This window comes from Cucurbita moschata, unplaced genomic scaffold, assembly GCF_002738365.1.
Source record: "Cucurbita moschata cultivar Rifu unplaced genomic scaffold, Cmos_1.0 Cmo_Scf00062, whole genome shotgun sequence".
NCBI classification, from domain to species: domain Eukaryota; kingdom Viridiplantae; phylum Streptophyta; class Magnoliopsida; order Cucurbitales; family Cucurbitaceae; genus Cucurbita; species Cucurbita moschata.
The window spans coordinates 412,745-436,114 of NW_019268578.1; the positions used below are offsets into that span (position 1 = coordinate 412,745).

A 23,370-nucleotide genomic window follows, 5' to 3' on the forward strand; every position below is an offset into this window, starting at 1 on the left:
TTTTTTTTTTTTTTTTTTTTTTTTTTTTTTTTTTTTTTTTTTTTTTTTTTTTTTTTTTTTTTTTTTTTTTTGTAGATTTTCACTCGTGCTAATGCCTTTATGCACTATTTTCCAAAAGAAGAATTTCACCTTTTTAGGGTGATTTTCTTTCCATATTGTCTTTGCTAGCATGGATTACTTCTACTTTTTACCCTATGTCCATCATCAAAGATTTTGTAGAGATGATCTTGTCAGCACTAAGGAGTCATGTCAATGAGTCTGCTTCTTTAGAAAATGTAATTGGGGTGACGTCGGAGCTTAATTCGGCCCATTTTGTAACTTCGTTATCCTTTAGGTTCCTACAAATTTTCAGGTCTCAAAATGTTATTACATCATTCCATATTTCTTGATCGTGACTGTTTTGTTATGAGAGAGTCATATAGAAGTGAATAGTGCAAGGCCGCATGGTGTTTCCAATCTAGATATCGCTTCAAAAAGATGTGCTTCCTCCATCACCCACCTTATGGTGAATTCAACAGGTGATGAGGTTTTGTGCTTTTATGTACTTCCCACGCCCCTTTGCTGAAGATGGATGGGGATGATTTGTACATGATGTAGGAGTATACTTGGCCTTTATAATTTTTCTTCACAAGGCGTCTTCTCGATAATTAAATCTCTTCTTCTCCTTTATTGAAAATAGACCAAGTCCTCCATTTTTTGCTGGGAGGTTTATGATATTTCATCGGACAAGGTGAGACTATCTTTCCATAGATAGTTTCTGAATAATCTCTTTATAACCGTAACCACTTTTTGTGGCATTTCAAATAGAGACATATAGTAAGTGAGGGGTTTGATAGTAAGACATGTATTAGGGTAGGCCTTCCGCCCTTGAAAGTATAGCATGATGACCATGTGAATATTTTTTTTTCTATTTTATCAATAATGGTTTTCCAGAATAAGAGAGAATAAAAGGGATTTAAGGTTTCCATGTAAGGGTAATCCTAAGTACATATGTGGCCATTCACCCTTTTTGCAACCATATTTGCTAGCAAGGTTTTCGATAATCTCTGTGAGATGACCATTGTTTTTTGAAGATTGATATTTTGTCCTTAAAAAACTTCTGAAAGTTTTTTAACGTCTTGATCATGCTTTTTTATGGAGGAGACATTAGACAAATTAGAGAAGAGGATTGTATTATTTTCAAACTGAAGAAGGTTGATGCATATTCCCTCATTTCCAACCTAAAAGCCCTTTATCTGCCCTTCGTATTTGACCTTGGTGAGTAAGCGCCTGAGGTAATCCATTACCATCATGAAAAGGAATGGGAATGGTGGATCCCTTTGTCGAAGACCGCTTTGAGGTATAGATCTTCCCTCTCGGTCTTCCATTGATGATGATGGAGAAGTTTGTAGATGGAATGCAACTTTTTATCCATCCTCACCATTTTAAGCCAAAGCCTTATGCTACAAGAATGTTTTTCAAGGAAAGTCCAATCGATCTTGTCGAGGACTTTCTCCGAGTCAAGCTTTATGACAACACTTTTTTGTTTCTTCCTTCTCCATTCATCTATAAGTTCATTTTCCATGAGTGATGCATCAATGATTTGTCTTCCTCTACAAAAGTTGTCAACTAATAATTGCAAGAGGTATAACCCTTTTAAGACGCTCTGATAGCACCTTGCTATAGACGCTATGATAGCACCTTGCTATGATTTTGTGTAGTCTGGTTGTAAGACTTATGGGGCAAAAGTTAACGACACTGCAGACATCTATTTTTTTTTAAATCAAGCAAATGTATGTTTCATTTAGATTGTCGCTCATAATTTCATTCTAAAAAACAATCTTGGAACCCTCTCATGATATCGGCTCTCAAAATGTTCCAACATTTTTTTAAAAATTTTGAGGTAAAACAATCAAGTCCAGGAGTTTTGTTTGTGCCTAGGAACTGTATCGCCTTTCCTACCTCTTCTTTGGTGAAAGTAACCTCAAAGGAGGCTACTGGCTGTGGATCAATTGGTCTCCAGTCAAGATTGTGGGAAGATTCAATGAAGGTGTTGACCTTTGTGTATAACATGTAAAAGGACACAAATTCTAATACAATTTCATCCTCGTTTACTGAACTTCTGCCTCATGTCGATAGAATTACCATGATGGTACTCTTTCGACGATGGAAAAATTTGGAGTTTATGTCACCCTCCTCTAGCCATCATTTCTTACATTTTTGTCTCCAAGATTGCTCTTCCTTTGCTACCAACAAGATAAGTTTTACTTTCATGAGTTTTGTGTTGGACTAAAGTGATGGAGAAAGTTTCCTCCCTATGATCAAGTAGAGAAATTTTAATAAGGAGTTGGTTTCTTTTTCTGGAGATACAATTGAAAACCTCCTTGTTCCATTTCTTTACTTCTTTTAGCCTTTTAATTTCATTGATGAAACCGTGGCCATCCATGGAGTGGCGTGTTCTTCCACCAATATTCTACCATTAGCAAAATTCAAAGTGGTTCAACCACATATTCTCGGAGCGAAAGGGCGAGGGTCCCCATTTATAACAGCTCATGGAAAGTACAATGGGATAATGATCAGATGTAAATGTATTCAACCCTCCAACACCAGCGTTACTAAGTTTTCCAAAGAGATCTTCTGTAGTAAAAAATTTGTCGATGAGTGTCAAGGTGAGTGGAAATCTGTTGTTTCACTAGGTATAGAGACCATAATCGAGGGGATGGTCAATGAGTTCAACTTCTTTTATGAAGTCATACTGTACTTGAGAAATCCTTTTTGGTGATGTGCCTGGGTGGTTTGACTAAGGGTATGGTCCAAAGATGCCTCTTGATGTTTTTGATAACCTCAATATCTTCGACTATGCAGATTCCTTTCAATGATGATCTGATGCCATGGAAACCCATAACATCAACAAACAAATCTCCATTGAAGCAAGGGTCTATATTGACCATAAGGGAGAGTCATTGATGATGATGGTACAAAGACTTCGATTGGTATGAAACCCTATGAGTTTTTCTTTATTCAGATGGTGGGTTCCATTAGGCTCACATGCAATAATGTCCTTTTGGCATTCTCAACAAAACCTCCACATGCATCTCCTATGTGCTTCAAATTCAATATCTCAACAATTGAGCGGGAGATTTTTTTTTAATCATCGACTATATGAAGGAATCATTGGGTTGCTTAAGTGTTATTTATCTGACTATGGTTCTAATTTCACCCGATAGTTTTCCATTTTTTTGTTAATCTTAAGCAATGTAGACGGGGATCTTTTTCATTCCAAGAGAAGAGACTACAGTTGAAAGTTTTTCTTCAAGGAATCTCGGTTAAACTTTTGACACTTTCTTCAAGTGAGATATGATCCTAGTTTAGACCCTTAGAATTGAGCTTTTTTCTACCATTTTTTCTGTATGTAGAGCCTTTGGAAAAAGAAGTTAAGAAATTCAACTTCTATCCCTGGTCATTAATTAAACTTCTCTCATCACTGGTCAGTGCATCCAACATCCAGAATTAAGCTGTTCCTCCAACTGGCCATATTTTATGGACAAAGGCAGAGTTGTCATCTCCATCCTGGAGATATTTTTGTTTAGACCTCTGAAGCCATAAAACTTCCTCATGTTGAATCCTTAGTGTAGTCAATGTTCGTATTTGAAATTCCACTTTCATCCAGCACGTCCAAGACAAGAATTTGCGTCTAAAAGATTTGATTTTAAGGGGAACACAATGCCTAAAGAAAACTGTCTTGCTATCAATTTTATCAATGACGGACTATTATATAAAAAAAACAGACCATCGTCGAGCATCCAGTCTAAGATTACTGCTCACAAACAAGACAATTTTTTCCAATTAGTATATAGCCATAGCTCAAGATACCGGACAATTTTAAACACTCATCAGACACCAGTTATAGTTTACCACAGTGAAGACGAGAGAAGCAACAATTTGGTAAAGAAAACAATCTTACCGAACACACTACAGCATTAATATATCAAATAAGAGAGCCAAGACGCTTTATGTACCAATCATGCAAAATTATCATGTCAAACATTCCACAAAACTTCCGGACCGGTTAATACAAAAACTAGAACGAGTAGCAGAATTTGAAAACACAATTCCCAAGATTCTACCGCAAAATTCGACGAAAACGAATAGACGAAAGGAATAGAAAACAAACTCGGCTTTGAAACAATATCGAGAATAAACTGGATAGCTTGACGCTTAGATTACTCCCAAACCGCTTGATCAGCCGGACGAGCGCCTCTTTTGAAGAAAATTCCGCCATGATAGAGCCCTAACACACTGTAACAGCCTTTATAAATTTCCGATAACTCGATAAATATCAGAGAATCGCATCCCTCCGCCGCCGATGCTCGCTGGATTGTTACGGCCGAGAGAGAATTTGCTTCCCCCTTCGTGGCTCGTGCAACGATGAAAGCTTCGACAGGCTTCGTTACTTATCTTATTACCCGAAATTTCCCGGGTTTTTATTTTATTTTATTTTATTTTATTTCGAGGCCAATGCCAAATGGTTACTTATCCACACATTTTTTATTTTTTTTAATTTTTATTTAATAAAATTTTGATATCTTATATATTTAAATTGTCACGAGTAAAATGTGAGACTAAACTCAACGATACCACGACATCTTTTTCTTTATATTCATGAAAATTGAATAAAAAAGACTCTCGAGAGCTTTCGTTCATTGAGCAGTAAGTAAGAGTTCTATGAAGTTAATTTTGAAGAAAAACGTCAGAGAAGAAGAATTATTTTGCCGGCGTTTGGTCGTGTGAGCTCTCACATTGGTTAGAGAGGGAAAAAATATTTCTTAGAAGAGTGTGGAAACCTCTCCCTAACAGACGCGTTTTAAAACTGTGAGGCTAATGACCATATGTAACGGGCTAAAGCGGACAATATTTGTTAGTGGTAAGGTTGGACGATTACAAGGCGAGGTTTTTACTCGAAACTTCTCTCTTAAAATTCTCTTTCCATAGTCGATTACTTTCCATGATTCTTGTATTTAATTCGTAATCAAACGTTCCACCGTTTTAATGAAGGAATTAAATTGAATCACGGACGAGAGAGAAAGAATGATTTTGAACATTCGCTGAAATTTTATGAAAATGTGCGTGCGATTAGTATGAACAGAGCAAGCTCACTCCTATAAGCACTTTATAGTGCCACACGATAGAGCCTATGTGGGTGTGAATAGAGAACTTTACAGCTATCCTTTAGTTGTGAACTGGCTAGAGCAGCCAACAAACACGAGAGTTGCTCCTTCCTATGTTATGACAACATTATGGTTCTATCAAGGACACCGACAAGACAATCCAGGCAGTGTAGCTTTCTAAGATGATAGTTTCCATAATGATACAACAAAAGTTTAGAGTCAGAGCTTTGATGACATACACAAGGACGAGCGAACAGTTAACCAGACTATCTTGAATTAGAAAGAGCCTGATAGGGCTTCGTGATGATTATGCTCCATGGTGTCTACCAATTAAAACGAATGAATCAAAAGATGCTCCAGACTAGAAAACTATGGACCATCTGATCTAGACTCCTAAGTTGAGTCTAGGAGGACGACCAGAACTGAAATGCTAGTCTAAGGAAGCCTATAACGGGAATACACAACATTTATGTCCAACATGATTTAAGAATTAGTAGATACGCATAAACGTTAAAAACGACTCAAGAACCTAAAAATGATCTAAGATGAGACAAGAACGACTGAGCCATACTAAATTTCTTTAATTCAGTGTAGCTCGATTTAGCTGTGCAAGTCTTGTATAGAATAATCCAACCGAAAGGTTGTTGGGTGGTTAGCTTTGGTCGGAAGTTGTTCGAACATCCCATCAAGTTTGGTATTGTTCTTTGCTCACAAAGTGGTTCTTTAGGTGATTGAAGAAGCTTTGTTTTGCTTTTTCTTCAACAAGTCTTCACCCTTTTCTTCCTCTATCTACTTTCTTTCCCAAAATTCTTCTTTTTAAGTGCACGGATTCCTATATTATCGGTGCTAGGTAGCCAAACGAAAAAGGGTATCAATCCGATCAAATCTACGCTGATCTCGTATAAACTAAAGAGATAGGTTCGTTGATAAAGAAAAGGTACGAGAATAGTGATTGAATTGATGATAAAGTAGAATCTAAATCGATAATTTTGCTAACTATTTTTCATACCAATGTGTACATAGTTTTGTTGTGAGATTCTATATCGGTTGGAGAGGGGAACAAAACATTCCTTATAAAAGTATAGAAATTTCTCCCTAGCAGACGTGTTTTAAAATCATGGAGCTGACGGCGATACCTAATGGATTAAAGCGGATAATATCTACTAGTGGTGGTCTCGAGCTGTTACAAATGGTATCAGAGCCAGACACAGGGAGGTGTGCTAGCGAGAACGCTAGGCCTCCAAATAGGGTGGATTATGAGATCCTGCATCGGTTGGAGAGAGAAACGAAGCATTCCTTATAACAGTGTGGAAACCTCTCCCTAATAGACATGCTTTAAAATTGTGAGACTGACGACGATACGTATCGAGTTAAAGGAGATAATATCTGCTGATGGTAAATTTGAGCGGTTACAGTTGTAGTCAGACTCCATTCATGATTTTCTCTCCGTTTAAACATTTTTATATCATTTGAAGCCGACCGACCGTTAATAATAATAATAATAACAATAACGAAGCTGAAATCTCGAGACGATGAGATCAAAGAAACAGGCAACGAGTTACCAAATTGTCCTCAAAATCACGTGGATGACAGGGATAATTTCGGTAATTCCTCTCCACCAAACTTCTCACAATACTAGGAAGCAGGATCTCCATTTCCATGGAAGCTCCCAACAGATATCTCTGCGTATGGCTCTGGCACGTGCTGCACAGAAGGCACCGCACGTGCCGCTGCGCTAAGAAATTAGCGCCATGAACCGACTTGTCGCACTTTCCGCACAAGTACGCTTCGTCGGCTTGGCAGTACATCGACGCCCTCGAACCGCAGAGCTCGCACGCCACTGGCTCGCCTCCCCCGCCCGCCGCCGTCGTCTTGTCGGTTCTCCGCCGCTGCTCGACGGCGGGTTGGGGTGGTTCTTCTTGCTCCACTCCTTTGCACATCAGAAAAGCTTGATTGTCAAGGCAAGGCTTTGAGCGTAATGAATTGTTGTTTATATATCGAAAGGCTTCAGAAAAGGACAAAGAAGGAAATTAAAAAAATATATTTTTTATTTATTTATTTATTTATAAATATTAAATTACAAGTTGCCCAATTCGAACAAAATATAGTTCTCCATTTCATGGTTTAATGGAAGAAGGGTTCTTTTTAAAACTAAAATATAATATTTATTTATTGGGTTTTTCAGAAATTATGGTTAAATTACTAATTTAACCCCTGATTTTAAAAAATAAATTAAATCATTATAATTTAGACTCTATAATTATTATTATTTTTTTTTTTACTATAAAAGAAACTAAATAGAGAAGTTTTAAAATTGAATTTGAAATTTAATGGAAATTTTAGAATTAAATTCGAAATATACCTTAAAATTAGTTTATTGTTATTTTGAAGTATATTTTGAATTATGTGACAAAATAATAATAATAATAATTTTACGTGCAAAATGATTATAAAAATCAATTTCTTTTTTAATAATATTAAAAATATATAGACTAAAGTTAAATATATATGGAATTAAAATAAAATAATTTATCAGAAATATTATTTTTAATTTTTTTGAAAAAAACAACTATATGATTGGATATTAAACAAAGCAGGAAACGTGAAAATTCAGATTGAAAATAAAATATTTTAATTCAACTAGATATTTTAAAATTGAATAATTTAATAATAAAACAATTAATTTTTTTTTTAGGTGTTTAATATTCGAAATTTGTATGGCCAAAAATGAAAGGTTTTTGCAAAAAGAGGCTTTTTGGGGCAATTTGCAAATATCCAAATCTGTGGGGCCCACTGACTTTTATTTATTTATTTATGGATAAGATAAAAAGAGACGGAAAATATGTTTTGGCCACGTTACTCACTCTCCTCCATTAATTAATTAATTATATTATTTTTTATGGTAGAGTCACGTGACATGCTGGTGACGTGTTCATATTGAAATGTATAATATTGGTGGGCCTAGTCCACGTATTATGTACACGTGACTCATAATCGTTTTTGCTAGAATAAATTTTAAAAAATATATTTAAATTTTGGTGAATATTTAAGAAATATTTATATTGATTTTTTTTTGTCAAATATTCTAATAATTTTTCTAGGGTAATATTGGAGTTTTGAAAAGAATAAACATAATTTTAGAGTTTTTTAATTTTATTTTTATAATACCATTAAATTTTTTAAAAAAATTATAATAAGTTAAATTTTAAATTTTATTTATTTTTAAACTTGGTCTAATAAATTTTTAAAACTTCAATTTTATTTTTAACATGTCGATGAATTTTGAAATGTTGAATACACATTTTTTTTGTTCGTCAACTTTTTATTCTATTTGAAAAATATTTATGAATTAAAATTTCAATATTTGAAAAAAAAAATTAAAATAGTGAATTTTAAAGAATATATTATTCCAAAAATACCCTTCTTTTAAAATTTTCTTTATTACCCTTAATTTATTTTATAGAAAAAAAAACTTTTGATTATAATTGTGACAACAATTAAGTCAAAGTCAACAATTTCATTATAAAAGAAAGTAAAAAATTTCGGCTCCATTATTTGACCCACTACATTCTTTTTCTTTTTCTAAATGTGATTTTTTCTTGTTTGATTAAAAAAAAAAAAAAAAACTAAAAACTAAAAAAATTACCTAAAAAGTTAGTTAAAAATTATTTTTAAGAGTGGTTACGAGAATAAATTTGAATGGTTTCTGGTCAACCCATTTTAGTTTACAAAACCACTAGTCAACCCAGTCTATTAATAACGGAAATAAGTTCATAATCAAACCAAAATTGTATAGATTGGATTGAGTTGATGGATTTTTCGAGTCATCGAATTTTTTAATAACCTAATTCAAAGTTCATAAACTAAACCGAAAACATCTCATTTTCTTATATTATCGTAAGAATTCTCGGCCTCCAATGATGTCACGGAAGAAGAAAATTCAACAATTCCTTTATATATATATATAAACAACAAAACCCAATCCATTTAAGCTCATCTTTGTCCAAAGCGATGAGGCCTTCAAAATCAACCACTTTCCTCTTCCTCTTCGCTCTCATTCTCCTCTCCCCATCGGTCTTCGGCGAAGACATTGTAACTGACAGTGCGTTGCTGAATCATATTTGCATCAGTTTCGACAACTACACAGCCAACAGCTCCTACGCTTCCAATTTGAACCAAGCCTTCGCCCAATTAGCCTCCAACGCCCCTCCTTCCGGCTACGCCCAAGCCACCATCGGCAAAGACCCACAAACCCAAGTCAACGGGCTCGGTCTCTGCCGCGGCGATGTGTCGCCTGCTGATTGCAAGAATTGCATCGTCACGGGCGCCGACGAGCTAAAAGTTCGATGCCCACTAAGCAAAGGAGCTGCAATATGGTTCGATTATTGTCTGTTGAAGTACTCGAACGCCCAATTCTTTGGGAGGATTGATAATAGGAACAAGTTTTCTTTGGTGAATGTTGAAAGTGTGGAGAGTAATGTGACGGTGTTTAATGAAGAAGTTATGGGTTTGCTGTCGGATTTGGTTAGGAAAGTTGGAGGAACTCCTAAGCTTTATGTGATTGGAGACAGGGAAATTGAGGGGATTAAGAAAAAGTTGTATGGTTTGGTTCAATGTTCGAGGGATTTGTCTGTTGCTGCTTGTAAGAAGTGTCTTCGTGATGCTGTTGGGGAGCTTTCGAGGTGTTGTGATGGTAGGATTGGTGGAAGAGTTGTTGGAGGGAGCTGTAATTTTAGATATGAACTTTATCCTATTGTTGATGACCAGAAATAAATGGTGTATTATGAAAGAATAAAGTTACTATATAGTTTGTAACGTTGTATTGGAATGACGACGAGAGTTATTAGCTCGAAAGTCGTTTGGTTTAAGCTATATTTTGTGTACTCGGTATGATTGTCTCTCTTATATGTCTAACCGTGCAAGTTTAGAAAAGGAAGTTGAATTGATGAACAAGTGAATTGAGGTTAGCGTCTGCAGCAATAAAACGATGTCCTTTTTGTACAAAATCAAACATTTGTGAGAATCTAATGCCCCAAAAACTTGAGGGTTCCTATGCAAGGTTCGTCCATGGAGGGTGAGTCAAGGCCTAAGATCAGGTCGAAAGGCATAGTCGATGGACAATAGATGAATATTCATGTACTACCCTTTGTTGGTCCCGAGGGATGGAGGATACTGAGATTCTTCAAAGAATCCTATTGTGGAACTCTCGCATATGGCAGTGTGTGGTCATGCCACCGCCTCCAAGTCAGGTCAAATTCGAGAAGGCCACGAAGGACGATTCGTCGCTAGAGACTCGTGTGTTTATAGTTGGATACAGATAAAAGAAAATATATTTGTTACCTAAATATTGGATACATAAACACAATATTCTTACAATTTTCCCTCTTGTACATCCAACAATGCACTTTTAAATTGTAGGGGTAGTTTTATCGAATAATTTTTTCAAACAAGTGGGATGCTATTAATGCAAGCAGGTCGAGACCTTTATGTCACCCAATTGCCTTCACCTCGACATGCTTCGGGCTTGGGGTCAAACACGTGTCGGTTGGCTATTGGGCTATAGAAAAGTCGTATGATTTGACTCATAACTATAGTTTTTGAATGATATCTATATATTGTGGTGAATACGTTCAACAATCTTTTGTTAATACAAAAGTTAAGAATACTCGATATTTTTTAATTTTCTTCTAGAAGGTTGACTCAGCTTGGTTTGAACTTGATTGGCATCAACACTAACCCAACTAAGAAAATTATGGAGGTCATATTAATTCATGAAAATGACACGTATTCAACATTACCGGACATCAATTATTAAATTCAACAATTTCAACTCCATTATTTGACTATACACACTTGTTGACCTTTTTTCTTTTTCTTTTTTGTAAAAATCAAGTCAACAAGTCGACTCTATATTGCGGTGACGTCTCACCCACCAATTACGAGAACTGCATCACCACAACTAGATAAGTGATCCAACGACGACGTCCTCATAACAAAAGAGATGATTTTTGTCACTTCAAATATTCCAATACCCAAACAAATAATCCTAAGTAGTTTAATTGGCTAAGTCATGATTCGACAACTACACCATGAATAACATCTACACTTCCAACTTATAACTACTTGACTAATAGTGTCTCATCCTCTAGCCTCGACCTTAGCTCGACAAGGGTGAAGGTTGACAAAACCAAGTCAATGGGCTAGTTCTATGTCGCACGGATATCTCACCACCTCATCCTCTAGCTTTGACCTTAGCTCGACAAGGGTGAAGGTTGACAAAACCAAGTCAATGGGCTAGTTCTATGTCGCACGGATATCTCACCACCAGACAAGAGATCCAACATCGATTCGGTTACAAGAAAGACTCCAACATATGGTACGATTGCAGCCTCTTGAAATACTTCAATGCCAAATTCTTTGGGAAGAACCAAAATGGAGGGTTTAGATTCTATTTGAGGAACGTCCAAGAGGTGGATGATCCAACGTCGTTTATAGACCAAGTAAAGAACTTACTTGATGATGCCATTGCTGAGCTTCCATATTGGTGTGCAAATGGATCTGAAGTTGGAGGAAGAGTGGTCGGTGGGAATTGTAACTTTTTTATGTCAAAGTTGGATCAACTTTGATCCCACACACCACGATTCCCACGTGATTGTCTTCTATCATTCAAATGTCGAACTAATAAAGAAATTTGCCGCCGTCTATCGTAAAAGCTCGTAGGAATTCGGTCACTGGTCACTTGTCACCGATGGTAATAGTCCAAGCTTACCGCTAGCAGATATTATCCTTTTTGAACTTTTCCTTTCGAGCTTTCCCCCAAGGTTTTAAAACGTGTCCGTTAGGAAGAAGTTTCTACACCTTTTTAAGGAATGTTTTGTTCCCCTCTCCAACCAACGTGGATCTCACAATCCACCCCTTTGGGAGTCCATCATCCTTGCTGGCATACCGACCGGTATTTGCCTCTTAACCATTTGTAAAAATCCAACATCATCGCTAGCAGACATGTTTTAACACCTTGAGAGAAAATTCGAAAGAGAATGCCCAAATATAAGAGTATCTGCTAGCGATGAGTTGGGAGGGTTACACTCCACATGAACTCTATCGCTAGTTTAGAAATTTCAAACCTTATTATTGCGCACAGTTGGCAGAGTACCTCCCCACACATATACCCTCCAAATTTAGCCTCTGTCATTTAGCTTGTAGGGCATATACCTTATAAGCTTTGGTCAATTACCTTATAAGCTTTGGTCAATGACTATCAAAACGTCTTTGGGGCCACCTATTGCAAGGGGGTTAGACAAACATTTTCTGTTTCTATTCAACTTTAAGACCATACAAATTAATTAAAAAGGCGTCAACAAAGTCATATATAACTTAACCCGTTAAAATATATCCTCTCAATTAAAATAATTGAAACTAAATTAATAAAATTTAGAGATTTTTGGAATATTAGATAAGATATATACATCTAAAAAGAAAGTTTTGTCGTACCAAAGACATCAAATTTGTCTGAAAATCATTCAGTTCAGACATTGCAGAGAGAGCACCCAGTAAGCTTTTCAGTTGGACCATTGAAACTCATCAACTAAACATCTCAACTCAATTTCTTAGAACAGGTCATAGGTTCGAATCCCACATTTTTTGTTTTATGGCTGAAGGTAAATTTGGCCAAACAAATAACAGCGATGATATCATTGGGAGTAGTGTAAACACTGTAGACGACAATGATCAATGATGAGCTGTGAAACTGATGCACTAAGAAAAGGGAAGGGAAAAGAGAACAAAATATCACCGCTGATTCCTCTGCTTTTCTGCGAAAATTCAGTAAAATGGAACTGAAAATCCGTCGAAACTTGGACTCGAAATCTATAACGATTTACATGTCACTCCCATTCTCTACAAACCCATCTAAGAATTCAGGGGAAAAAAAAAATCAGGAAAGCTATAAATGAGCTAAATCAGTTGATAAATCTATCTCAGAACTTCTTAGTGGTCTTAGGAATCGAGGATCGCAACTGAGCATCCATTGGATCCGGACTCACAGATGTTGGACTGGGCGGAGTTAACGGCGCCGCCGCTGCGGTTTCTGGAGGAGGCGGAGATTGGGATTGCGGGGGCGGTGGTGGTAAGGGAGTTGGGATGGTAGCAGGCGGAGGTGGAGAAGCAACGTCAGGCGGAGGCGGAGAAGCCGGAAATGGATTTTGGGGTGGTGGGTTAGGATTGGAATCCGGTGGTTTTGGTGGGTTCTGCGGCTGATTGGAGGCGGCGCTGCCGGAAGGGACGGAATTGGGGTTGGGGAAGGCGGTTGGAGGAGAAAAACAGGAATCTCCGAGGCACTTGTGGGGTTTTTGGAGGCTGTGGCGGAAGACTCCAAAGGCTAGAACAAGGCCAAGAACCACCAAAACGGTGACAATGAAGATGAAGATCTTTGTAGCTTTACCCACATAACACATTTTTATTTCCAGACTTCAAAAGCTCAGATTCCAAGAAAAACACAGAGATCGTTGCTTCAGTAGAAAAAGATTTGGGCTTTGGTTCCTTTTCGTCTTTTTCTCATGGCGGTTGAAGAAGATGAGAAAGATGAGAGAGAGAGAGAGAGAGAGAGAGAGGAACTGGACTGGGCTTTTTACTGAGCTGTAACTTGGAATGGGATCGTATCCACATGAAGACCATACCCCTAAGGTGGAATGGGGCACCAAAGATATAAGGTAAAAGCCCGAGGGATTGGACTTCGAGAAAGCTCTGTTTAGACTTTAGAGGTAAAAAATGGAAAAGGGATTTTGTTTGTTAATGCACCATCGCCTACCATGGCTGTCGAGTCATTTGTACGCTCGAGCCCACCGACAGATATTGTTGTTTTGGCTTGAGAGATTTTCATAACCCTTACAACTAATGTTTCGTTCTCCTCTCTTCAGGGGCTCAGCGTCCTTGTTAGCACACCGCTCGGTGCCCACCCCTTCAGGAGCTCAGCGTCCTTGTTGGCACACCGCCCAGTGTCCACCCTCTTGAGGGGCTCATCGTCCTCGTTGGTACACCGCCCAGTGTTTGGCTTTGATACCATATGTAACGGTCCAAGCTCACCGCTAGCGCAGATATTGTTCTTCTTGGGATTTCCTTTCGAGATTTTCCTCAAGATTTTAAAAACTAGTGGGAGAGGCTTCCATACCCTTATTAATAATGTTTCGTTCTCCTCCCTACCGATGTGGGATCTTACAATCCACTCTCAAACATCTTCGCTGACACTCGTTCTTCTATCCGATCGATGTAGGATCCCACATCATTCCACTTTAAGATAGAGATTAATAAACTGTGGCTCTATGTCAGGTGGCTTTACATTTCCTCACTTTAAAATAGGCCTACAAAGATATCGACTTTGTTAACAAACTAAAAAACTAAACCATCATAATTTTGTCCAATTTTGAATTCTTCCAAGCTGTTACTATCAAAGCATCAAAATCTGAGCCTGACTTGCCTGACTTGTGCAAGTCTCAACAAGACGACAACCAATAAAGCATCAAAGCGCTCACACATCTTCCTCATCTTTGAACAATCATGGACTTGGACATGAACAAACTACAAGACATTTTCATTTCTGTAATGGAGAAGAACGTGTATGGATTGTGTTTCACTAGTTCAATCGTTATCCTAACCTGCTTTATGTGTGCATTCATGTTCGCTCACTTCCTATCTGTTCTAATAGTATTAGTAAGCAATAGAAGGAAATGACTTCAGAAACAATCATGACAAGTGTTGTGTGCCAAATGCATAGTGGAATCATAGAGACAATAGTACCATGCAGTGGATATGTTCAAGGTAGATATAAATGTAAAGTGCAAGGAAAGAAGCTAGAACTTAACTGGTCTCTCCCATGTTGGTCTATTGCATCAAGGATCAATCATCGGATTTCGGCGTACGAGGCAACTACAACAGAACCTGAGGTAACTACATTCCGACCTGTAAATCTTTCTTTTATCAGGTACCTGAATTTTGACATAGAAGGCCGTAACAAAAGCTTCAAAACGACACATTGAGAGTCACAAAATACCTTGGCAGTTTTCCATGGAACTTTCCTTTGTGCAGGCATCAAGAAGCAGTCCTGACTACGATGAAAGGCTGATAAAGAACTATGTGCCAGTTTATGTGATGCTTCCAGTAAGTTGCATACAGAATCCAGTATACTCAGCATTCATCAGAGTCAAACAAGTTTAGTTTATCATTCTTCTTGTTTTCATAACACCAGTTGGGAGTTATTACAACTGATAATGAACTGGAAGACAGAGACGAGATAACGAAACAACTCGAACAACTACGAGAAGCAGGCGTGGATGGCGTAATGATTGATGTTTGGTGGGGGATTGTAGAGTCCAAAGGGGCAAATCAGTATGATTGGACTGCATATAGAAGCTTGTTTAAGATAATTCAAGGATGTGGTCTGAAACTTCAAACTATAATGTCTTTCCACCAATGTGGAGGGAATGTGGGAGATTCTGTCAATATTCCACTCCCCAGTTGGATTCTCAAAGTTGGAGATTCAAATCCTCATATCTTTTACACAAACCGCTCAGGAACCAGGAACCAGGAGTACCTCACTCTCGGAGTCGATAACCAGCCTCTCTTTCATGGGCGAACTGCTGTGGAGGTCAGTTCCATGCAACTACCTGACAGAAAAACAATTTCATTAACACAAAAAAGAACTCAAATTTGTCACAGTAATCAGATCAATTAGTACTGACACATATTTTACTTCGTTCTCTATATAATTTCACATGATGGAACTACACAGATATACAGGGATTACATGAAGAGCTTTAGAGAAAACATGTTGGATTATTTAGAAGATGGCCTTATAATAGACATTGAAGTGGGACTTGGCCCGGCTGGGGAGTTGAGGTATCCTTCATATGTAGAAAATCAGGGATGGGTATTTCCTGGTATTGGAGAATTCCAGGTAAGACTAGATATGGAGCATTTTTTTCAAGGAGACTTCCCTGTGTTTTGGTTTCAACTATTTTTCTTTTATAGTGCTATGACAAATATCTCAAAATGGAATTCAAAGAGGCTGCAGCAACTGCAGGACACCCTGAATGGGAACTTCCAGAGAATGCAGGAACTTACAATGACATCCCTGAATCTACAGAGTTCTTCAGATCAAATGGCACTTACCAATCTGATAAGGGAAAGTTCTTCTTGACATGGTATTCCAACAAGTTATTGAGCCATGGTGATCAGATCCTTGAAGAAGCAAACCGGGTTTTCGTTGGTTGTAAAGTTAAATTAGCAGCCAAAGTACGTCTACAAAGCAAATATTTTTCTAGATCTTTGTCATTATAGAAACAAGCACAAGATATTGTCTGTCTTCTCATAAAAACAGGTAGCTGGGATCCACTGGTGGTATCATACAGAAAACCACGCAGCAGAGCTAACATCAGGATATTACAACTTGAAAACTAGAGATGGATATCGACCTATAGCAAGAATGCTATCAAGGCACCATGCAATTTTGAATTTTACATGTCTAGAGATGAGGAATTATGAGCATATATCAAGAGCTAGAAGTGGACCTGAGGAACTAGTTCAGCAGGTAAAGTATAATCAAGTTCATACAAGAAAGATCAAGAAATTGATCCCAAATTCTAGGAATGATTTGAGTAAGTTGCTCTTAAAGCAAAGTGACAATTTATTCAAATTTCTCCAACAGGTTCTAAGTGGAGGTTGGAGAGAAGGCATTGTAGTAGCAGGAGAGAATGCACTACCAAGGTATGACCACGCAGCTTACAATCAAATTCTTTTGAATGCTAGACCAAATGGAATCAACAAAGAGGGTCAACCGAAGCATAAGATGTTTGGAGTGACATACCTTCGACTTTGTGACAAACTCCTGCAGCAAAGAAATTTCAATATATTCAAGAGCTTTGTAATGAAAATGCATGCTGATCAGGTAAAGAATTATTCCAGAAAGCCATCAAATTCCTTCTTCCTGCCTTCGCACTCAGCTGGGTTGTCTTTTGTGCTTAGCAGGGTTACTGCCCCAACCCAAAGGACTATAACTGCGATGTTGTCCCACTAAAACAGTCGAGAGAAAAAATTTCGATGGAAGCACTTTTAGAAGCAAAGGATCCATTGGAGCCATTCCCATGGGATAAGGAAACTGATACTCCAATCGGTGGTCCTTTTGTGGATGTCTTTAATAGAATACTATACATATTTAAGTGAAATAAGAACCAAACAGAAGTGACCATGGGGATGCACCAAACTTTACTGTAGAGATCATGTATTTGTTCCTCCTGCTATTGTATAAAATTTATATGAAACCATTTTTAAGTAATAATCACCAGAATCTACATCAACATCCTATTAAATTGAACTAGTATTCTAGGGAGAAAGAATTAAATTATTCTAGATCTAACAACTTAAGACTTAAGAACTTCAAAATAATAAAAGCAACATCGAAGCTTAAAACTTCGAGAATTCTTTGCAAACGAACAAATGTCAAAAAAGCTGCTTACTTTCCAAACAGATCCTCCTACATCTATGTATAAACGCAGGTTTATCAAGAATATACAATAGAAACACTTAGAATTGTTGATTCATTATCGGAGATGGCTTAAAACCAATAGTTCATTATCTAATGAATTTTTCCGTTCTAATACTCAATCCAAGAGCAACATTTTATCTTATACTAGCTTAGCCTATTTCAAATGAACTATTTGTCCAACAATAAATAACAAATATTTAAACTCATAATTGAAATATAATTAAGAAAAACCTTACATCTTCACGGTTATTTATCACACCTACCCATGCAGAAACACAAACTATTTAATTTTTTAAGAGAATGTCATAAATTCCTTAGAACAAGAAAAAACCAGCTTGATTTCACATTCGTATAAATAAAGTTTTGACTTTATCGTGCTTTGTTATATCATGTTATACCAAATTATCACTTTAAACCAATAAAATAAATTAAGGAATATTCTATCGATTCCCACATGGTTAGAATCTTAGAACAAAAATAAATAAACAAACAATGGTTTGAAGTTCTTTAAACTAAAAGTCAAAAAGTTGTTTATATTTTATGATCATATTTAGGTTTCTTAGGAGGATTTCTAATCACAGATAATTTATTATAGTAACGGTGGCAACAGAGCATATAATTTAGTATTACATTTAATTTATTAATTTCTAGAAGGCACGGATACTAATAACAATTGAATAATCTTTTAAGAAAAGAAAATAAAATAACAATTCAATAGACTTTTAACTATTTATATATTTTCTTTTATTTTGCAATTTATTTTCGAGAATTTTATAAATGTTTTAACTAATAAAAAGAGAGTTCTTTTTTCTCCAGTTTCTCTCTCCTGTTAATTACTTATTTTTAAAGAATTTTAGTTATTTAGTTTACTTATTTATTTTAAAATTTTAATCAGCTAATTCAGCTTATCTTTTTAGCAACAATAAAGTTACATTTATAATATAATATGAAATATTTTTATTATTCACGTGCGTAAATAAATGCGAAAATTTTGTCCTATTCTTGCCTGTCACGTAACCTTGTCTCTTTAGGAATAAAAGGGTCCCACCAATAACTGTCTGCCACGTCATGATACTCCAACAGATCAAAAACCCTATTCCAACACTATAAATTAAATTTCTAACGCCCGCTCTTCCCAAAACCAGACCTCTTACTTTTCCTTTTTTTTTTCCAAATCGATTCCAATGGCACCAAAGCGGCTCATCGATGATCTACCATCGGCTCATGCCGTCTCTGATGCAGAAGAAGAATCCGGTTTCGAAACTCTTGGAGAAGATCCAGAAATCAATAATCTAATGCAGAACTCTGAGGATGAAAACGAAGAACAAACCTATGAAGATGAAGAAGACGAAGAAGATGAAGAAGAAGAGGAAGACGAAGAACATGCAATCCCTTCTCCTATCGTATCTAAACGTGAAAAATCTCCTGAAAAAGATTTTGGGTTCGTTTCAGATTCCGATTCTGAGAAAACCCAATCCTCCCCTAGTGCTTCGGCTTTCACCATCAAATCGATTCTTAGAAAATCGGCTTTTGGGTCTTCTAAACCTAAGAAGGGTTCTCACAAATCGAGTATTGATTGTGCTATTGTCAAGCCTGTTGGTTCTGGGTCGAAGCGGCCGATTGAGAATAACTTTCATGGGAATGAGTTGAACAAGAAGAAGATCAAGAGGGTAATCAATGGCGAAGATATTGAAGAAGGAAAGAAAGTTTCTGGGTCTGGAATTAACAGGCTTTGGAGTGAGGATGATGAGATTTCTATATTACAGGGCATGATTGATTTCCAATTGGCAAAGGGGTCTGATCCTTATGCTGATATGAGCCAATTTCTTGAGTTCATAAAGAAGAATCTAAGCGTTGATGTGTCTAAGAATCAATTGATTGATAAAGTCAGGAGGTTGAAGAAGAAGTACAGAAACAACTCGGAGAAGGGAAGGAATGGGGACGACCCTGTATTTTTGAAGCAACATGAACATAAATCCTTTGTGCTGTCAAAGAAAATCTGGGGCAATGAAGCGAAAAAGAAACCAAGGAAACAAAGTGTGAAAGCTAGCAATTCAGTGTCTATAAGCTCGCCGAGAGTAGATATGGAAGCAGCAAAGAAAGAGGCTTTGAATGTTGAGAGTAAGATATTGCCAGAGGAGTTTCTATCTGAATTTCCATGGCTGAAAGCTTCGATCATGGTGGAGAATGATAAGTTCTGTTCAGAAGGGTTAATGCGGCTTCTAAGAGAAAGAATGCCATCAATTGGCAGTGAAAAGGCAAAGGAATTGGATGAAAAATGGAGGAAATTGGGAGAGAGTGAAGTGGAATTGTATCTGAAGAAGGTTGAATTAGTTAGGGAACAATGTAAACTAATATTGGATTCAATGGGGAAGGCAAGGAGAGCTAGCTAAAGCTAATCAAGGTAGTAACAATTACTTTCTTGAGTAAATTTTTTTTCATCTCTGAAATTCTTTTAACTATGAGCATTTTGGAGTATACCTGTCTACAATGGCTAGGAACAGTTGCTACTGTATTTTTCTGAGTTTTAATATTTAATAGAAGATATTCCTTTTCGGGTGTTTTTACATACATTTCTTTATTTCTTCAGCTTGTCTGGTTCATTCTGATTCCTAGTTTTTGGCTCACTGACACCCATGGAATGGAAAAGTAGCCTCCATTCTTTGATGACCACAAAGAGAATATTCATAGGACTTGAGATATGTTTTTCAAATGCCTAGAATTTCATTATTTAATATTTGATCACTGCATAATGAGATTACTTCTGTATATTCTATTCTCTCCTTCAATATCAGGCAGCTTTTAGTTTTTGTTATAGTTTTTGTTAGGAATCAAAACTGGCCGTTAGTTTTCTTTTAGTTTCCCCAAAAAGTCTCATACCAATGGAGATGTATTTCTTACTTGTAAATTCATAATCATTCCCTTAATTAGCAAATATGGATCTCTCTCCCAACCATCTTCAACAATCCTCCCCACTAACAAAGTACACCAGTCGAGTCACTTTTGACTACGTCTTTAAGGATTACAACTTCTTTGTTCGACACTTGAGGGTTCAATTAACATAGTTAAATTAAGGGCATGACTCTGATGCTATGTTAGAAGTCACGGACCTCCACAATGGTATGATATTGTTCATTTTGAGTAGATACTCTCATGGCTTTGCTCTTGGTTTCCCCAAAAAACCTAGTACCAATGAAAATGTATTCCTTATAAACCCATGATCATTCCCATAGTCAACCAACATGTGACTCCCTCCCAACAATCTTCAACAATTTTATCTCAGGTACCTGGAATTTTTGTTGATGTATTACAAAATAGATATGAGAGAATTAAGAACTTATCAGATGCAATCAAGGTTTTGTGTATGATAGGTATTTGCTTTTTGCCTTCTCTAATCTTCTTTTGGATCTATATACTTTTTAGATCAACCATTAGCATAGTCCTCACTTGATCTCCAATTCCATAGAAAAATATGATAGATTACTTGTGTACCATTGTCATCACAAGGCTTTTACCAAGCCCCTCTTCTCCACATATAATCCTATATTATTGCTGTGAGAAGTCCTAGCTTGTGGGTTTGGATCTTCTTTAATGAAAACTTTGGTACATACATTGGGACAATTCAGTTTATAATGAACAAGAATTGCTCATTGTTCATTATAAACTGAATTGTCCCAATCATGATCAAATCACTCTATAATAAAGCTTCATCATGATCAAAACTAGATGTACAAATGGTTATTGGGATTCCCCATTTATGATGATACTCCACATTATTAGCGAACCCAGAGTCCCAATGTTTGTCTCTACATAATCTAACACAATTTTTGTAGGGGTTGCACTCAGATTATTGTTTTCCAATGAAGTTCACAGTTCTGCAGTTTCAACAGTTCTTAAACATAGCCAAGCATTGAAATCAAGCAAACCAAGGATTTAAGCAAGTTCCTATAGACCAGTGCAAAGAAAAAACCAGAGAAAAATGATCGATACCTATCTTAATAATAATTGGCAAAATTATATAAAGAAAAAACAATGGATCATGCTTTGTATTGACCCAAAATGGAAACACGTAAAGAGAAATAAAATTGTAGTACCCGACGCGCCGCCTTGCTGAACAACCCGACGGCGGAAATTGATCGGAAACCTAGGGCTTATGTCGGAACGTTGAGATCTGCTGCAGAAGAACTCTTTTCTCTGCGATCTTCTGGATAAGCCCCAACTGTTCTGCCGAGAAAACGCAACAACTCTGCGAACAAAGCATCGTCTGAGCGACCGGCGAGTTAACCAAAACTTGCAATAGTTGGTTTCTGCTCAGCCTCTCCAATCCACCAAACACGCCGCTTATGTGATGATTCGAATTAGTAGAAATGGCCGACTCGCAAGGCATGGATTGAAGAGCAAGGAGTTGCGCCTGAAGGAACTTGACGTACTTAAACGCTCCTTCAAGCATTGTAGAGATATCCATCTTCTTGTCCCACGGCAGTAGCTTCTGCAAGCAACGCGTCTTGTCGCTCAATTTCTGCCGACGCTGTCGAGCTAATGCGCTGCGAGGAATTTGAACAGTACGAGACACAGCAGCGGAGCTACTTACCTCACACTCTCGCATCATCGGCTCCACCATCTGCAACGGATTCCACACAGAATCGACTCGAGCACGCTTGTTAAACGACGACGAACATTGCCCCAAAGAACGCAGGTCCGGCAAGTGAGGAAACGACGTCGAAGCATGAAAAACAAACGCCGTTTGTTCATACACATTCATCGGCTCGGATGATTCAATACTTTCAGCGACGAAGTTAGAGCTCGGCTGAGGATACAACGACGTTGAAGCATCGGGGAAAGTAAGCGCATCGGAAATGTAGCCTCCTCCAAACAGAGACGGCAACAACAAGGGACAATGATTCTGATTACCACCGGCGAGAAACGACTGAAGACTTACGCCGGAAAACATGGCGTTGAAGCAAGCATCATCCCAGACATTGGTGGAACCATCGTCTCCAGCAGAACTTTCCACCATCATGAGACCTAAAAAGAACCAGAGAACAAGGAATTGTGTATACAGATATATATATATATATATATATATGATTTTGTAATGGTGAGGAAGAAGAAGACAAAAGGAAAACAGAAGGAATGATGACGGTAATTAGGGCCGTACAAGGAGGAATGTAACCGACAGGTGCAGGTGGCGGGGGGGGGGGGGNCGCTTGTTAAACGACGACGAACATTGCTCCAAGGAACGGAGATCGGGCAAGTGAGGAAACGACGTCGAATCATGAAAAAGGAACGTGGATTCTTGAGTCTCCGTTTGTTCATACACACTCATCGGCTCGGATTTAGGCAACTTGAAGAAGGGACCATCGGAAGAGGCGGTACTTTCAGCGACGAAGTTAGAGCTTACCTGAGGATACAACGACGTCATACCGTCAGGAAAAGTAAGAGAATCGGCAACGTAGCATCCTCCGAACAGAGACGGCAACAATGTGTGGCTCTGGCTACCACCCGCGAGAAACGACTGGAGACTGACGCCAGAAAACATGGCGTCGAAGCAAGCATCATCCCAAACAGTGGAGGAAGCATCGTCGCCAGCAGAAGTCTCCATGAGCAAAGCAAAAACCAGAGAACAAGGGATTATATTTGTAATTGTTGTGTATATCTAGACTCTGCAAATTAACGTAATGGCGTAAT

General features: G+C 37.5%; 6 protein-coding genes across 11 annotated transcripts in view; 3 read left to right on the top strand and 3 right to left on the bottom strand.

Annotated features, from left to right (window-relative positions):
• The window catches only part of LOC111437207 (peroxisome biogenesis protein 22-like), a 9,967-nt gene extending 5,547 nt beyond the window's left edge, over window positions 1-4,420 (bottom strand). Inside the window, exon 1 of the mRNA XM_023075071.1 lies at window positions 4,154-4,420. Coding sequence (XP_022930839.1) covers window positions 4,154-4,261 — 108 coding nt within the window. The 5' untranslated portion in view covers window positions 4,262-4,420. The remainder of the gene's footprint in view (window positions 1-4,153) is intronic.
• Window positions 4,421-9,148: 4,728 nt separating this feature from the next.
• LOC111437158 (cysteine-rich repeat secretory protein 38-like) lies at window positions 9,149-10,123 on the top strand. The gene has a single exon (XM_023075014.1). It carries the CDS (start codon window positions 9,159-9,161, stop codon window positions 9,918-9,920), a length of 762 nt encoding a protein of 253 aa, XP_022930782.1. The 5' UTR covers window positions 9,149-9,158; the 3' UTR covers window positions 9,921-10,123.
• Window positions 10,124-13,123: 3,000 nt separating this feature from the next.
• LOC111437094 (sulfated surface glycoprotein 185-like) lies at window positions 13,124-13,600 on the bottom strand. The gene has a single exon (XM_023074929.1). The coding sequence runs from the start codon at window positions 13,598-13,600 to the stop codon at window positions 13,124-13,126; it is 477 nt and encodes a 158-aa protein (XP_022930697.1).
• Window positions 13,601-14,102: 502 nt separating this feature from the next.
• LOC111437211 (beta-amylase-like) lies at window positions 14,103-17,549 on the top strand. Its single transcript, XM_023075076.1, has 8 exons — window positions 14,103-15,085; window positions 15,228-15,299; window positions 15,388-15,786; window positions 15,931-16,095; window positions 16,170-16,433; window positions 16,519-16,728; window positions 16,846-17,085; window positions 17,166-17,549. The coding sequence occupies exons 1-8, from the start codon at window positions 14,870-14,872 to the stop codon at window positions 17,358-17,360; spliced, it is 1,761 nt and encodes a 586-aa protein (XP_022930844.1). The 5' UTR covers window positions 14,103-14,869; the 3' UTR covers window positions 17,361-17,549.
• LOC111437213 (transcription factor bHLH117-like) lies at window positions 15,713-22,853 on the bottom strand. 6 transcript variants are annotated; one of them, XM_023075083.1, is made up of 3 exons: window positions 22,274-22,853; window positions 21,777-22,171; window positions 15,717-15,805 (listed from the first exon to the last, which is right to left on the bottom strand). In XM_023075083.1, the coding sequence occupies exons 1-2, from the start codon at window positions 22,700-22,702 to the stop codon at window positions 21,827-21,829; spliced, it is 774 nt and encodes a 257-aa protein (XP_022930851.1). In that variant the 5' UTR covers window positions 22,703-22,853; the 3' UTR covers window positions 15,717-15,805; window positions 21,777-21,826. The 6 variants fall into 6 exon arrangements, with proteins under 6 accessions (XP_022930849.1, XP_022930851.1, XP_022930846.1 ...); XM_023075080.1 differs by adding an exon at window positions 17,005-17,025 and having other exon boundaries at window positions 15,747-15,805; window positions 21,777-22,853; XM_023075082.1 differs by adding an exon at window positions 17,005-17,025 and having other exon boundaries at window positions 15,783-15,801; window positions 21,777-22,853.
• On the top strand, window positions 18,640-20,251 carry LOC111437212 (STOREKEEPER protein-like). Its single transcript, XM_023075077.1, has one exon. It carries the CDS (start codon window positions 18,867-18,869, stop codon window positions 20,073-20,075), a length of 1,209 nt encoding a protein of 402 aa, XP_022930845.1. The 5' UTR covers window positions 18,640-18,866; the 3' UTR covers window positions 20,076-20,251.
• Window positions 22,854-23,370: the final 517 nt, after the last annotated feature.

Bases quoted from the DNA above. Each gene is read 5' to 3' on its own strand.
- LOC111437158 (XM_023075014.1), top strand. From the start codon at position 9,159: ATGAGGCCTTCAAAATCAACCACTTTCCTCTTCCTCTTCGCTCTCATT.
- LOC111437094 (XM_023074929.1), bottom strand. From the start codon at position 13,600: ATGTGTTATGTGGGTAAAGCTACAAAGATCTTCATCTTCATTGTCACC.
- LOC111437211 (XM_023075076.1), top strand. From the start codon at position 14,870: ATGACTTCAGAAACAATCATGACAAGTGTTGTGTGCCAAATGCATAGT. The intron at 15,300-15,387 runs GTAAGTTGCATA...TCATAACACCAG, and splicing joins CAGTTTATGTGATGCTTCCA to TTGGGAGTTATTACAACTGA. The intron at 16,096-16,169 runs GTAAGACTAGAT...TTTCTTTTATAG, and splicing joins CTGGTATTGGAGAATTCCAG to TGCTATGACAAATATCTCAA.
- LOC111437212 (XM_023075077.1), top strand. From the start codon at position 18,867: ATGGCACCAAAGCGGCTCATCGATGATCTACCATCGGCTCATGCCGTC.
- LOC111437213 (XM_023075081.1), bottom strand. From the start codon at position 22,702: ATGATGGTGGAAAGTTCTGCTGGAGACGATGGTTCCACCAATGTCTGG.